Source organism: Coturnix japonica, chromosome 1 (genome assembly GCF_054131305.1).
Source record: "Coturnix japonica strain WE chromosome 1, WE-NBRP24, whole genome shotgun sequence".
In the NCBI taxonomy this organism is placed as follows: Eukaryota; Metazoa; Chordata; class Aves; order Galliformes; family Phasianidae; genus Coturnix; species Coturnix japonica.
Genome location: NC_140663.1, coordinates 59,045,730 through 59,061,929, shown reverse-complemented (window position 1 = coordinate 59,061,929; position 16,200 = coordinate 59,045,730). Strand labels below are relative to the sequence as shown.

At 37.7% G+C, this 16,200-nt stretch overlaps 1 protein-coding gene across 6 annotated transcripts; it reads left to right on the top strand.

Annotated features, from left to right (window-relative positions):
- The first annotated feature begins 1,441 nt into the window (after nt 1-1,441).
- On the top strand, nt 1,442-15,250 carry WASHC3 (WASH complex subunit 3). Of its 6 annotated transcripts, none has more exons than XM_015867557.3 (7): nt 1,442-1,556; nt 1,957-2,055; nt 3,813-3,878; nt 4,402-4,530; nt 5,337-5,444; nt 10,187-10,251; nt 13,504-15,250. In XM_015867557.3, the coding sequence occupies exons 1-7, from the start codon at nt 1,506-1,508 to the stop codon at nt 13,586-13,588; spliced, it is 603 nt and encodes a 200-aa protein (XP_015723043.2). In that variant the 5' UTR covers nt 1,442-1,505; the 3' UTR covers nt 13,589-15,250. The 6 variants fall into 6 exon arrangements, with proteins under 6 accessions (XP_015723043.2, XP_015723034.2, XP_085378242.1 ...); XM_015867548.3 differs by having other exon boundaries at nt 5,334-5,444; XM_085522116.1 differs by lacking the exon at nt 13,504-15,250 and adding an exon at nt 12,195-13,189.
- The last annotated feature ends 950 nt before the right edge of the window (nt 15,251-16,200 follow it).

Sequence of the window (16,200 nt, the reverse complement as noted above, 5' to 3'; positions counted from 1 at the left end):
AAAATAATTCACACAATTCCTATAAAGTAGATTAAACCTACTGAACTTTATAGGGTAGCCCCTGCCCTGCTTTTGAGAGATTAGGAAGTTGCCAACTGCATGTCCTTACCACACAACATAATAGGAAATAGGGTTTGCTCAATAATTCCAACAGTATGGGTGAGCAGATTTACTTACGTAATGTTTTACTAAGAAGTAACAAGGGGTGTGACAGTGGGTTAGTTAAATAAAGTTGTAAACATGAAATAAAAGAAACCCTGCTTCTTAGATGAATTAGGGTTTTATGTAAGCATGGAGTAGCAGATCTAGGTGCTCTATCTGCAGCTTTCTAGCTATCAATCACAGATTCTGAACGTGGGGTCTGTAAAACGCTTGGCAAAACGAAATCATTTGGAGGTAAACTCATTTTCCTTTTGAACATTTTAAAAAGTAGCAGGGCAGTTTGGGGTTATAATCTTCAAAATATTAGAAAAAAAAATAGTGTTTTTTTCTTTCTTCATCACATGAGAAGCTTCCTACTGACAGCTTCCAACTATGGTACATTCTTAACCGCTCTAAATTTAGATAGCTTTTTATTAGATTTAGATTAGATTAGATTAGTATTCATATGTAGCCAGGGAGAACTTTCACCAAGAATTTCCTCTGCTACATGCTAGTTGTATCACCCTGATTTTTCTTGCCTTCCAGTAGTGCACAATCTTAGAACTGAAATGAAGCTTTACTTAGTGAGTTGGGCTGCTTCTTGTTCCATTGGAAGAAAGATTACCAAGGTAGCACATCCCATCATTCTGGGACCTTTGGTTGCTTAGCTTAGATACTCCAAAACTGACCCTTGACATGAAGACTAGGAATTCAGTGTTCCCATCCCTTTTCCAAAGGACAGATTCTATTCTGAACTGAGTCTTCCTGGCTAACACAAGTTCTGAGTCTCCGAGGATCTGCCAATGGATGCAGTTTGCATATAGTGTTCAAGCTGAGGTGTACTTACCAAACGCGAGTGCGCCTAATGCTCTGTCTGGAGCCGTGTCTATGGGGATTTAAAGCTAATTTCTTATCTGTCATTTGGAGCTAATCAGATTAAGGATTAGGTGCATGATGTACTGGCAATTGCTGACATTTAATGGAGACAACGTGTTCTCCTGTTGCATGACTTGTTCTTTTACGACTTAGGTCTCTTAACAGTTGTCTGGCAGATGAATCCCAGAGAACAGATGGCTTAAGCCAGAAAGGACCCGTTCAGATGCAGAAATTAATTATTTACTATTGAACAACATGGACACCGTTAACCCAGAGGAGCGGCGCGGAAGGACAAGCAGAGCAGCACACACTTGTAGTCCGAGCCCCTTCCCGAACTACACTTCCCATGGTGCAGCCTGCAGCAGCACACATGCGTAAACCAACCAGCCCCGGCCTGGAGGGCGGGCAGGGAGGTTTTATTTCCGTGCCGAGGACGCTTGAATACAGGTGGGGTTTCCGGGGTGCGGGCAGTCTGCCGGCCCGCGGGGATGGATGAGGACGGGCTGCCCATCGTGGGCTCCGGCATCGACCTCACTAAGGTACGGCTGCGCCTCGCCTCACCTGGCGCCTCGTCCTTCAGCTGTGTCGGCCCCAGCGGAGCTGCCTCAGGTGCAGCGCTTTAACAGCGTCGCATAACATGTAACAGAGTGTTAGTGGGAAGGTTTGGCCTCTGCTGTACTACCAACATCTGCCTCTGGTGTCATGGGCCAACATCATCACGTTGGACACGTTATTTCTGCAGCAATCTTTATGTGTGTTACATAGAATTTGTTTTTATGCACCCATAGCAAACACACCAAAGGCTGATCTTTAAATATTTTTTAATATGAAATTAGTATTTTTAAAAATGAAGTTCTGCCTTTTTCAGTACATATTTTAGTCCAAACGTGAGGATTAACACCTACAAACTGTCTCATTTTCTTGTACTGTTTATTGCAGGTTCCTGCTATTCAGCAGAAAAGAACTGTAGCGTTTCTAAACCAGTTTGTGGTTCACACAGTGCAGTTTCTGAACCGCTTTTCTACTGTTTGTGAAGAGGTATGTTTGCTGCTTTCCATCCCTCACGTTATTTGAAGAGAAAGATTCCTAGAAATGAGAATCATTCGCTTCACTATTCTTGCTGCATTCGTACGAGTAGCTTTAGAGTTCAGTCTGCTTTCTGCTCATCTTGAATGCATTAAGACGGATTTATTTATTTTTTTTTCTCCAGGGTATTCACATGCTGATTATGCCTCACTTAACCTTGTTTCGTTGAACTTTTGTATTTGGCATAGCTTTTTCTGAGAGCCTCCTACTGTGAATATAGTCTTGTTTTGGAAAGAGGCTGCTCTGTGTTTGTGGTGCTGAAACCATTCTGACAGTCCCCGTCCCCTTCATCTGTGTCATAGGGCAATGTGTTAAAACTTGCTTTCAGATTTCTCTGCCTCTTGGCAAGTGGGTTTTGTCTACCATATTAACATTTAGAGTTTCTAAATAAAAGTAATTAAATAAATAAGTTTGGATTTTCCTGACTTGGTATATGGGATACTGTCACTGTCTGGTGAAGTTATCAGTTGCCCGGAACTGAATTTTCATGTAAACTCAATATTACTTATTGTATAGGCACCGCAGAAATTGAAGCATATATACAGAATACTGTCTCGAGCATGGAGCAATGCTGTGAAGTCTAGTTAACAAAACAGTTATTAGTTAGCATAAATGTGTTTTTGCTAAAGAGACTAAGTGGTTACTGTACGTGCTTGAAAAGATTTTGCATTTAAGAACTACAGAAGTGTTTTTAATGTAAATGGTCCCAGTGTAAATCAGCAGAAGTCAGGAAATTCAGAATTAAAGCTGCCACCAGCCTACTTCTAAATTATTGTCAAGCTGATACAGCAAGTTTTAGAAGTGTCTTTTGAGCATCTTTCCTCCCCTTTTGTCCACTGCTTGCAGAGCGTGTAGTTCCTTTCAAGGAAGCCAACTTTTCTTTGCAAACAAAGAGGCATCTGTAAACAAGTCAGCGTACAATCCAAAAAGACTAACTTTTGTCACTCTTGCTTTTCCAGCACATTGGCAGAACTGCCATTTCCTTAGGGTGTTAAAGCTCTGCTTAAGAGCCAGGCAGAATCTTGCCCACGTGCCAGAGAGCTGTCAGAGTGGTACATATCTGCCAGCCTGCATGCTAAGCCAACTTCACTTGGACAGGTCTGGTGGAGTATGGTAATGATTAGTTAACAGAGTGATGGTGCTTATAGAGTAATTTAGAGAAACTTGTTTGTAAGAAAAATATATCAAAATTTTATTGATGTACGCTTAGAGAATATAAACCTTCTGGTGAGTTCAGGTTTGCCATGACTATCAAAGACTTTCATTCATCTGCTGTAGCCTTTATCAAGTATTTCTATAACATGCTCGGTTATATATGTGCACATTGTATCTCCTTTCACATTTGGGAAAAGCTTTGAAGAAATTTATTTTGGTCAACTGTGAGAGTACAGAGTGTCTGCCATTAGTCTGCTATTTGGTTGCCCAAAGTAATACCCTATTTACTTTGGCTGCCATTTATACATAATTTGTCTTCATTTCTGTCTGTCAAATAACATGTAGTAAAATTGGTTACAATTTGAACCACTCTAGCTACTGTACTAAAAAGGGAAGATGGAATTGCTTCATTTATTTCATGTATGTTATCTCATTTATACTCTACCGTCTTTTGCAGGTTGAAACGGAGATTTTATTTAACTACTTGTGAATGCTTTTATGTATACTAGTGGCCCAGGAGAGTGTTTTCAAATCTTAATTGTTTTCTATTCTAGAAATTGTCAGCACTCTCTCTCCGTATCCAGCAAATTGAAACAACACTCAATATACTGGATGCAAAGGTTTGTATGCGTACAACTGTAACTTTGAGCAGTGGCAGCTTCTGAGATTACATGGCTAAGAAAAGAAAGATAGTTTGAATTGAGCAAATAGGTTTTCATAATGATTGGAGGAAGCTAATATGAAGCACTTGCATGGCAAACTCTCTTTCTGCATTCCCTACACTTACAACATTTGAACGCATAGTAGATATGGAGGAGAAGAATGGCATATTGTGGAAATGTTGGTTTTGTCCATCTTTAGGATACAGAACTGAAAAGGTATGTTTGGATCATGGGAGGGGAACTGAACTACATGGCAGTTACTTGTGTTATTTTTATTGCAAAGCTTATTTTTTTCTGTGGCCTCAGAGAGCTTTAGACTAGTTCAGATGCGATGAACTAGAACTAGTGATAAAATATTACAGTTTCATTAATGTGAAACTCACCTGTGGAATATGTAGTAAGTGCCATACTGCAGATTTTCTGCTACGTGTAGACTTTCAATATGCTCACTGCTTATTTTGATCATGTTTTGTCCAATCAGTTATCCTCTATTCCTGGCTTAGAAGATGTCAAATGTGAAGTGTCCAGTGCAAATCTGAATAGTGTCACAAGTAGTCCCATGGCACCACCCACTGCAGATCAACAGGCAGCTGTGTCACCTCAATCTGGAGTAAGTAATGACGATAAATTGTGTATTGAAGGAATACATCTCCATATCAGATTTCTAATCTCATTTAAAGCAAATGGAAGAACCAAGTTTACTTAAAGAGGGCAGTCGCACCAGCTGTAAAGATCTAAAGTTACATTTTTCATTAATGAAAACAAGGCCATACCCTTTAATAAATACATGGATTAAATAACTAGAACTAACTCAAATCAAATAGAAAATGATTTCTCCCTCTTCAGTCGGTCACACTAAAATATGTACATGAATTACATCAGAGATTGAAAAGGTCATGAATGAAAGGAGCAGCTCAAGTCACGTAATTCCAGTTATTTTCTTGTGTTTTAGAATGTGAGCTTCTAGGCCAACTTGAAGTTTCTAGCATACTTTTTAAATTGAGGTTATTACTGTGAGGTCAAAATGCACAGGGAAGAGAAATATAATAAATATGATCTTAACAAAATCTCTCTTACAAAGAACACATGTTAATTAGTCCCGCTTTATTTATTAAGTATAGTTGATGGCTGTTTTAGGCTACGTGGATGTCTTGTGGTATTGACTGTTGAATTTTTTTTTCTATGTGTTGTACAATAAATTGTTGCTAAAAATATTTGGGGGTTGGATTCAGTGATCTCTTGAGGTCCCTTCCAAACCCTGCAATTCTATGATTCTGTGAGTATAGATCAGAATAATCATGAAATAAGAAGAGCTATACTTTACTCTTCATGTTCAAACTTAATGGATTGAAGTCTCTCAGTGCTTCTGGTCTGTGTACCTAACTACTAAAGTCTTACCTTCTTTGTATACAGCAGAACAGTAAACATGAAGAAGCACTACAGAAAACAGAGATAGTAACAGAAAATGTGAAAACTGTGGCCAAAGACCCAAGATATGCCAGATATCTCAAAATGGTCCAAGTGGTAAGTCAGTTGTCGCATCATTCTTTGGGTAGTCAGTTATTTTTAGGTGAAACTTCAAGTACAGCTCTAAGTGAATGTCAAAGGCATGTATTGCATCAGTAATCTTTAAGCTAGAGTAACATTAACATGCAAGGACTGCTCTGAAAGTAATGCCTCCTATTTTATAATGTCCCCCAGCGTCACAAGCAGATGGTGGTGGTATGGTAGTAGAATTTGAACCTTCCCTCCAATATTCTGTTAAATTCTGTTGCTGTGCTGATGGTGGCAGAGGGGCAGTCTGACAAAATGGTGTCTGATACAAAAGTATGTGTGAAGCAAAGATGTGTGACTGAATTCCTCTGTGTGGAAAAATGGTATCCATTTACATTTATCAACACTAACTGAATGTTAATGGAGACCAAACAATGGATGTGAGGCAGTGAGTGGTGCATTTCAGTGGTAACGGTGTTGTGAAGGACAAGTCTTCAAGTCATGTTCTGCACAGCCTTGTGGATTTGTGAGAGTGCAGCATGCAGGCTCTTGTTCATTGCTGGTTTAAAGGAAAAAGAAAAAAAGGCACAGCTAATGATGTTGAAAAACAGTGTTTTGTAGCTGAGAATTTGCTCAATCAAATCAATGTTATTGTGTCCTTTTATTGATTCCATGGAAATAAATAGGAGGCGTTACTTTTGGAGCCAACTGCATGCTTTTAGCGTGTCTTTTTGAAGAAATGGTCTGATGTAATGTATTCCTGCAGACAGCCTCAGGCATGTTCTTTCTACAAATTTCTGCTAATGTAGTTGTGAACTTAGGGTGCAAAGATGTGTAAAAGCAGAGTGATATTAGTTGGAGTTATAGAAGATTCCACTGGAAGTGTAGTTACTCAGGCAGAATTGGTGTCATTCCCTGCACACAGACATGCTTGAAGCTTTTATTTGCTGTAGGGTACAAAACAAAGCTTTGCCAGTGTACTCCAGAGCAGGAGAGTTTGTTATTCCCGTAGGCCTCAAAATAGAGGTAGACAATTTGTTTAATTGCTTCCACTTCGTTTCCCTGCTATTCATGATGCACGTTTAGTTTCCCTCTCTATCTTTTTTCTTTTCTATGGATAAATAGAAAGTAAGTGTAATCTCTCAATACTTACATTCATGAAAATGTAGGAGTGGAAGGATTGGTAGGAGATTCTTCATGACTTCTTTTTTGTTAAGCTCGTTTTTTCACATCCACAAAACTAAAAACAGCATTGGAAACAAAGAAAAAAGGTCTGTCTTAAATTTCCAATGATTGCTGGAAAATATCCTCAAAAATGTATACGATAATCCTGGAAAACATTACTAACTCACAATATAGTAAAAGGTTGCTTATGTGAAAACTAAGTGCACGGTTTTGTTCTCTCTTCAGAGCGATTATTACAGTTGGTGAGTTTAGTGCGTTGGATGATGTTCCAGAGCTTAGTTTTCATTTGAATCACAAATTGGCTTATTACGAATCATTTGGAAAGCCAAGTGATGGGATAGTGGCAAAGGGCGGACTACTTTGTTAGTGTATTGATGATGCCAGATTTCGAAGTGGATGTGAAAGTGCTGGACGGTCTAATTACTTTGACTTTTTTTTTTTTGGTGGCTGCTGGAGGAGTAAGATCTCACTTTCCACATTTATCCTTTGTACTGGCAGTTCCTGGTGACTCTTCTGCCAGTTGTAAACAGTGTGGTAGGAAAGTCAAGCTAACATACTACATACTAATGCGTGTTTTTCTGTTTGCCAACCTCGTCTTCTCGCCCAGTCGAGGATTTCAGTTGGTGTCATTTATTTGCTCAAATTAAGTTTCTAGGTGAAGATTTATTTTAACTGATCACTTACCAATGGCCCACAATATTTGTAGTATTGGATAATTAGTGCTGGAGGTGGTGTTTCTTTTATGCTGAGGATAGCTGTTCTGTGGAACTGTAAGAAACTCATTTTGATGGAGTGCAGTTGAGCATAAATTCTTTTTTATTAAATACGCAGCAGTAGTATTCAAGTCAACATTACAAATGCAGTATCATGTTTGCTGCAGTAAATGTTCAGGATTCTTGTACTGACAGAGTGAGAAGAGCAGTCTAAGACTTCAGATACACAGTATGTCTAAAGTAAATGTAGTTCTGCTAGATTCTAAACACCAGACATGACTGCGTAGAGGCCAAGATAACGATTGGCCTTACATAGATTGATTCTTGCTTTAAAGAGCTCAGATAAAAGCAAAATTTGATTGCTACACTGACCCTAGGTAGTTGGCAGCAGTAATGATATTTAACCTCTTTCTGAACTAAGGAGGACCAAAACCTCTTTTACAATGCAGTTGCCACTTGCACTATAGGTTGTTCAGGATCTGCACACTTCTTAAGCCACAGGACCAGCCTGGATATAGTCTGGGGTACAGGGTATTGAATTTAGACTATGTCAGACCTTACTTGGATGGTGGCTGGGATGGGACTTCAGTGTTGACTTGTGCTAGACAAGTACATGTGCTGTTTAAGTTGACCTGTGTATTTATAGTTTATAGTTAACGTTTAGATTAAAAATAATTGTTTTATTTCACAGCAGTATTAGATTCTGATTTTCCAGTTCAAACTTAAGAAGATATGAAGGGTAAAGTAATTGTAGTACCCTAATTGAATTATAAACAGATATAGATATAAACTTATTTGTTCTTCCTTGATTGAAAAGGTGTGCAGTGTTTAGGGGAATTTTGATTAAGATACTGGAACTTTTTTTTTTTCCAGTCTTCAGATGTATTGTCTTTCAGATTAAATTGAATTTTTACTCGGACTGGGACTACAAATATTAAAATAACTAAATAGGGCAGAATTACCCATAGGGGAAAAATGTTATTTGGGGAATACAGAGTTTCTATTTACGAGCAGATGCTTAAAAAGTGTTTAAGAAGTTAAGGTGTCTGTGACTTCTCACAAGAACAGTCTTAGAGGTAATGAGTTAGCTTGTGCTAGGATATGAATGATCACAATGTTTCTGACGCTACAGCAGTGAGAAAGCTAGTTAGTATTGCATGAATTCCTCTATTTTATAATTAATGCAAAATCTATTTCTGTTCACAACTGTTGAAGAGAATGTGTTCTAAGAAGTCTCTGAGTTATGAGTCTGCAGGTATTGAAGAGACTTCTCCAGCAGCTGTGACCTTAAATGTCTTCCACTGGCTACAAAGCAAACTTGTTAGTTTATAAATCTAGAGGTTCACGTACTGATTTAAAAAGAGAAATCTTTATCAGATAATAGATTCTGTGTTTTAAAATGAGTCTTGCATATGTTGATGCATACAGTTTTGGAATAAAACACTTATCCAAGTGAGAACATAACGGCATAACAGTCTCCACTCCACTGTTATTAGTTTGTATTCTAAGCTCCTATTCATTGAAAGCAAATAAGACTATCTTGTTTTCAGTTGGTTTGAACTGATGTGTAAACAATTCAGTGCAGGTGAAGGACTCTATGAGTGTCCAGTCTTGGAGGGAAAAAAGCATTTACTAATACAGTATTGTGTGTGGTGTCCAAATCCCTGGTGTCCAAGAATAAGTGAATGCCTTAAACAATTATAAAATACTCAACTGTTATTTTCCCCTTTTTGATGTGCATGAGATGTTATTTACTGAGAAATTCTGTATCATAATCTAATACCTCACAACTGTTTGTGTCCGATTTTTCCTGTTAGACTGCTAACTATATGCAACTTGCTTAGCTCTCACTTTGCCGGGTTAGTTACTGCAGCTGTCACTAGTACTGTGTGCTTCTCTGGAACATTCGTCATCACTGCTAATTACTTTATCACTATTTTACTTACTTTGGACAAAAGTTGTTTGTCCTATGTTTTCTAGGCCACTCCTGCCTTTCCTAGACCACTAGTAAGTTTGTCCCTTGGGATCAGAGATTCAGTTCTATTCCCCACCACCCCCCTGCACTGGCACACTGTGGTTCAGGTGGTGTTTCTGATATTTGGTATGGCAAAGCACCAAATTCACTTTGAGCAGCTCTAGTGGAAGCGTAGGAACAGTTTGTTGGAATGCATCTTGTAAGACTACGTGGCTCAAAGTTTTCTTCAGAATGTGATCTGAGAGGCTGAATAAAACAAAGTGTAGAAGCTGTGGAAGGACTTCAAGTAAAAAAGAATTTTTTCTTTGCTGGCTGAAATCTGTCTGCACCTCGTAGAAGATTCAACCCTTACTTCACAAGCACTTGTATTCAGAGGATTCACTTTTAAACTGTGATCCTGTTCTCAAGTCCAGTTTGCCTTTTTCCTGCATGCTTTACAAAGGCTTTTCCAGTTTTTAGCAGTGCCATGAGATACCTTTGCAGAGCAATAAGAGACGCGTTTCCCTTTGAAGCTGTACCTTGAGTGGCTTGAGTTTTCTTGTCTTTCCAGTGTAGCTACTCACTGATGTCTTTGTGCTACTTTGTGTTTTCTTCATATTCTGATCCAGAGATACAACTTCATCATGCTGGGTTTATCTGCATGAACTGCAAATAAATCTGTTCTTTGTCTCCCTTGACTTCTTTGAGACATTTTTCAATAAAGAATAATTATAAAGGGCTTTGATCTCAGACATTACTCGCTTTTAGGTTCATACTGATGGCAGATTAGATTGTCAATCCATGTTCTTGTTCACTGTGTGATTATGCGTATTCTTTTTTTTCTGAAAACGAGTCCAAAAGAACCTGTGGCGTTCACTGATTTGTGTCCAGTAGTTTTATATTATACTTCTCCTACACAGGGTGTTCCTGTTATGGCCATACGAAACAAAATGATTTCTGAGGGACTAAATCCAGATCTTCTTGAGTAAGTAATGTTTCCTTTCCAAACTGTAACTTTCAGTAGGGCTGCAGTGCAACCATTTGTTGAAAAAAGATTGTCTGAGAAGGGCATCATAGGATGAAGGATGCAATCTCAAGTATGAGATAACTTTTCAATATTGTCTAATATGAGGCATGGTCCAAGAAATGCCAGGCTTGGTGTGTAGGTGGACATATATTGCACCCTCCCAGACAGAAAGCTGCAGAACATTACCTACCAAACTTGAGAGGTAGTGGAATCACTTCTTCTAAGCCAAGCACAGGTTCAGTGAAAACGATATAGCAGTGACAAGGTAACATCTGTCAGTGTGCATCTAGCAATAGGGAATCAAATAATATGTCAGTTGCCATTTTGACTGTACTGTTTTCAATACGACGTATGTCCCAGAATTTTTCTTCCAACACTTTGGTTGCCAAATGTTGTCATTGTAAAGTAATAAGAACAAGCTCTATTTTATTTTGCTTTATATCTGAGGAGTAATAGGCTTATTATCAGATTCCCTTGGTAGGGTGTTCTGAAACAGTGTACAAGCTCAACATAGACGGAGAAAGCTGAAGTCGTCAACATGTTGTAACTGGATTGAGCCAATCTAACATAAGGATCACTAAGAACAGACAGTCATTTTCAGTACTAATTTATCTAAAGCATGGATTTTAGAATCTTTTATTTTGAGATTTGCTTTAGTTTTATCGCGCTGTTTCACAAAATGTGTTAAACTGAGAACGATGAAATAATAAACAGTAAGTTTCATTTTTATGCTTTAGCCACCAAACCATTTGAAATACTTGCATCCTCTGCAGAAACTGCTGATGTATTATAAAGTCCTCTTTTCCTCTTGGTGAAGCCTTTTTACAGTTTGTATTCTAAAATGAAAGTACTGAAAATACTGGGAAACTGAGTTACTGTCATAATTGAGTCATTTTATCTCCCAGCTGCTTCCTGGTGTCTAATAAGCCTAAAGTAGTTATTCCTTATTTGATGTTTTTACTGATCAAACAGGAAATGCAAGTAAGAATCCACACAGGTCTGAGAAAGGATTATCAAATGTGTGTTTACTACATGTTTGTTAAATCTGTTCTATTTCTTACTCTGTATTCCTGGTACATACTTTAATGTAAATGCTATTTGTTCATATTTAGATGGATTTTGATAGTAGATTTAAAAGAAAAGGAAAATGATCAGCTTTTTTAAGTATCTGCTTTTGGATTTTCAGGTTTGGGTTTAGATGGAGTTAAGACAAATGTTATTACTGTTACTTGAGGCTCACAGAATATGATTGGGGTTTGGTCTCAGTCCATCTTCAGGGATTCTTTGAAACACTGAAGTTCAGGCAGATTGTCTTTAAGTTGTTACCAGTTTGAAAATTTTCATGCCTGTCTACCTTGTTAAAGAAAGCTAATTATTTTTGGCAAGGTGACTGACGCTCCCTGTGTTTGTGTCTCTGTGTAAATAAGCAGTACTACTCAATTTAATTTATATTTTTTTAGTATAACATAAAAAAACATGGCAAACTTTTTTTTTTTTTTAATCTTCTTGTTTTCTTATCCCAGTATCATACAGACTTTTTTATATATGTCTTGCCATTCACACTACATTTCTTGGGTCGTCAGGGGGCTCAGGCCTGTTAGCTGAGCCTCAATGAAGTTTAGGAATGTTTTCATGCTGCTGTATGCTGAGTCACTTACTATAGACTGTCCCAGCTGCCTGTTGGTGACTGTGTTTTTTCTGTGGCTTCAGAGAAGCTAACTCTAATAATGTTTATGGTCTCTTCTTTTGGCTGTTTTACCTCTACTTCTGTTATCACTCTTTTCTCAGCTTGCTACAAGCTTTCTTTTTCTTTTTGAAAACTGTCTGCTTTATTAAGCTAGTCTATCTAATTCTCAACTTTTGTTTCTTATCCTTTTTCTCTTGCCTGTCTACCATTCCAGGAGATTTTGTCCTACTCTCCTGAAGTAAAGGGATTCATTGCCATCATCCTCTCCTTACTAGAGGAGAGTTCTTGCACTGCTCTCTCCAGATCACATGTCTTTGCACAGCTCTTCTGTTTTGTCATTACCGTGGCAACAAGGAATAATATTGTGAAGTGGTATTTGCATGAGAAAGAAAACCCTTTCTTAATTTATTTTGGAGGTGTGCAGGGGGGTGGGAGAAGGCTCTCTTACAATTCTTCAATGCACTTCTTACTTTTGTCCCAGAATGCTTGTAAATACTTTAAATGTACCTTAGGGAAATCCAGCAGAGACATTATAATAAACAATTGAAGTTGGGTAAAAAAAATTCTCTGGCATGACACAGAGTGGGAACCCAATGATAAATAATAACAGGAAAAACAGTACAATTATTACCTTACTTTAAATGTTTTATCAGAAAGATCATTTAACTATAAGAACCTATGTTCTGTAAAGATGGATCTTTTCCCTTTCCCAGGTACAGATGTATGTATACTTTGTACCCTGGTTTCAGGATTTACCAGGGTCATTCTTGCTTGTATTGTCAAACTCATTACATAGAAGCCAGTCACCAGGGTGAACTAGCATCTGTGGTCAGTGGTGCTGGTCTTCCTGTAGATGACTTGCTTCTCTGTCCTTCATTCCCAGTGGATTTCCCTGAACAAATGTTTTGACACTCTGTTGAGGTCCGTCTTAAATATTCTCCTCAAAACTAAATACTAGAAGTCTGATCATTTATAGTCAATAAAAATCCCATGGCTGCTCTTGCATGTCAAATTTAACCCAGTGTTCTAGCCAAATTCCACTCTGAGTAATTCTTCTTTGCTTCTCTAAATTATCCCTGCAGTTTTAGTTGGATACAATATTGTTCATTTCCTGTCTTATTTTTTTCATGTACTATTTACACTGCTTAATGGTGTACAGCATGTTCCTTTCAGCCCTACAACCTCTGATTAAAAAAAAAAATGAATTAATCAGTATTGCCTGCTTTCAACTCTCTTCAAGTGTTTGCTGCTTCTTAGTGATCTATCATAATTTCCAATAACCTTGAAGGTTTGCATTCAAACCGATGTCTACAGAATTTTGGTGTCCAATGAGTAGCAGTTTCTAGTATTTATCCTTCTGTTCTAGGTGAAGCAACACTGACAAGGTGTGCATTGGTCAAGCATAACAATGTGTTAAGTGCTGTGGTTATAAATTGCATGTAAATATAGCAAAAGGCATGGCCTACTGAATTACTCAAACACCTTCTAGGACTTACAACATAAACACTTCTTCTTGCCTGCAGGACTCCAGATGCCCCTGTACCTGCCTGGGGAGATGATGGGAATGCAGAAGACAGTTCTGATAGTGAATCTTCCTTTAGTGACTAAAGAGACTGATTTCAGCCTTTGGAAACCTCCATTAAGTGCTAATGTGTTTGGAGCTTTTGCAAATAATGATTTTGTGTGCGTCACATGGGTGACATGATTTATCTGACAGCTTTTCTTAGCACTGAGATCTTCTGTGTTCTCTCCTGAGAAGTCTGGGCAGGCAGTGTGTTTGACCTGAACCTTTCCATCATGAAAATGGATTGCGATATCCTTGTGATGTTTATCCTTCATTATTTCAGATTCTTTCTGATTCTTCTAGAGTTACCTTAAAAAACCCTCAAAAATTCTGCTCCTTTAAACCTCCAGGCCTGTAAGACTGCATTCTGTTCATTTTTGGTTTGCTGTATAGGACTTCTAACCTAAGCTGCCTTCTGTCCCACAGCATTCAGCTAAAGTAACTTATCAAAATTTATTTGTAAACTTATAAGCTGCTATATTTTTCCTTCAAATATGCTATATTTTTGAAGTGGTGTGACAAGAATTACACAGAAGCCACCTGTCTTACAGTGTTTGCGTATCAGTGATACTCCGTTTTGAAAGAACCTAGGCTACACATTTATAATACCTATTTTTGAAGTATATACTACTGTTTGATTTCATGCTAGAGATTATATAAATCTGTTAAATAAATTCCTGCACTTTAGTGTCATTATTTATCAAATTCAGGCTACAGTAGTGAAGGAAACTACAGATACTGCAAGGTGTTTTTCTTAATGACAGTGAGAAAAGCAGATGACTGGGACACTGTTAACAGAATACCAGATTCTCACTAATTATTCACTCTCACGTGGGTCAGTAAAAACCATCTAATGAGAGCTTTTGGTTTGTTGGAAAGGAATTTTTGCCGTGCAGTTCACGTAACATAAAAAATCACCTCCACTTTGGTGCCCTGGCTGAATTTTCCGGCGAAATAGTCAAAATTCAGTTTATGTAATGGTTAAAATACCTTGCTACCTTTTGAGGATACATTGGGTAACAAGATGAAGATACCAGCTTGGAGCCAGACTGGCCCTGAAGACTTCCTTCTAAAGTAGTTAATCTGCTGCATGAGTCAAAAATGACATTTCATTAAAGAATCTTCTTTAATATAATTTGTTCCACATTAAATTCTTCAAAATCTGTTTGAATTCCCCAGACTAATGTGATTACACCAGAATAGTGTGGCCAGGCCGCCAGTCATTTTCTGGTATTTCACATTCTTCCTAAGACCAAGAAAATACTAGAACTGAATCTGAGTGTGTAAATTTGGTAGCCTTTATGACTGAGTCACTATCTCCTCTCTTAGTTATTTATGTCACTTCAATAGGCTAGCTGATCTTTTTTTTCCTGTAACTTAAGCTGCCATCTGAGTCAAGCAGATGTATTCAAGCTCTTCAAAACCTGTAAATCAGAATATGACCTGAATCCCTTGGAGGAAGGTAAAATAGGCACTAGAAAATGTCTGGAGGTGGCATTTCAGTGATGAGTTATTATTGAACAAAACCAAAAATATTCAATAACAAGTATTTAGCAAAACTTGAGAAATATTAACATATTAGCAACAAATATTTCAGAAGTAAGTGCTATGATGTTCTTTCTGAAACATATTAACACTTTTTGAAATCTATATTTGAAAGCTTGTTTAAGCAACCTGTGTAATAAAAGCAGTGTTTTTTAAACTGATATTGCAGTGCTATTTTACTCCTTTGTGTTTTAAACAAAATTGGGAAAATTCTTCTGAAGTCTCTTTAATTTGTGTTTCTTTACGATCAGCTACAAAGAAGTTGTGATAATCTTCTAGCAGAAGGAGGGAGTTTTGAGAGGATGAGTTTGGAGTATTACCTAAGCTATGTTAGCACTCTGACTAGAGGAAAACTGAACCTGATTTACCATTTTGTTTATCATTTTGAAGAAGATTTTTCTGTTAAGTAATTTCAGAAAGCAAAATAGGTAGTCTTTTACAGCTCTCTTACAGTCTTTTACATAAAAGTTACCTTTTATGTGAAGTGAAAGAAACCCCTAAACTTCGGTCCATTTTTATATGAGAGAGAATTCATCAGTTGTTACATATGCATATATTTGTCATTGAACAGTAATTCTGTTCATATAAACATGCTGAATTTAATTGCTTAAGATATTTTTTTTCAGGGTAGCTGTATTCTTTGGTGCAGTTTGATTGCATTAGGCTTTTGGAAACCTAAAGAAAAATGTTGCCACTTTGTTTTCTCTGCTGTTTAAGTGATGGTACACATTACAGTAAAAATCCAAGTAATTGAACTGTGGCAAAGCAAAGACAAGATAAAACCTTCTCTTTTACCTTTGGTGCATCAGCATCCATATTTCTTCCACTGCCTTTGGACCTTCTGAATACATTAAACTTCTCTCTTTCCATTAACTTCATCTGCTAAACTTGTCCCTGTGGTCTTAGGTTGTAGCCAAGTTCATTCTGAGATGTTTCAGTAAAGGACACATGCTGACAGAAGAATCTGTTCAGTACGAGAAGGTTAGTTTGGGACTGTATTATGTCAGCTGTGCTAGTCCCTCTTGATCTACAGCAGTTTTCTAGTGTGTTGGTGCTAACCCAGAAAGTTGGAAAATCCTTAACCACAAGCTAAATACTATGAGCAGGGAAT

Excerpts from the sequence above, each read along its gene's own strand:
- WASHC3 (XM_015867548.3), top strand. The coding sequence starts at position 1,506 with ATGGATGAGGACGGGCTGCCCATCGTGGGCTCCGGCATCGACCTCACT. Across the intron at positions 2,056-3,812 it reads TTTCTACTGTTTGTGAAGAG|AAATTGTCAGCACTCTCTCT; the intron begins GTATGTTTGCTG and ends TTTCTATTCTAG. Across the intron at positions 4,531-5,333 it reads CTGTGTCACCTCAATCTGGA|CAGAACAGTAAACATGAAGA; the intron begins GTAAGTAATGAC and ends CTTTGTATACAG.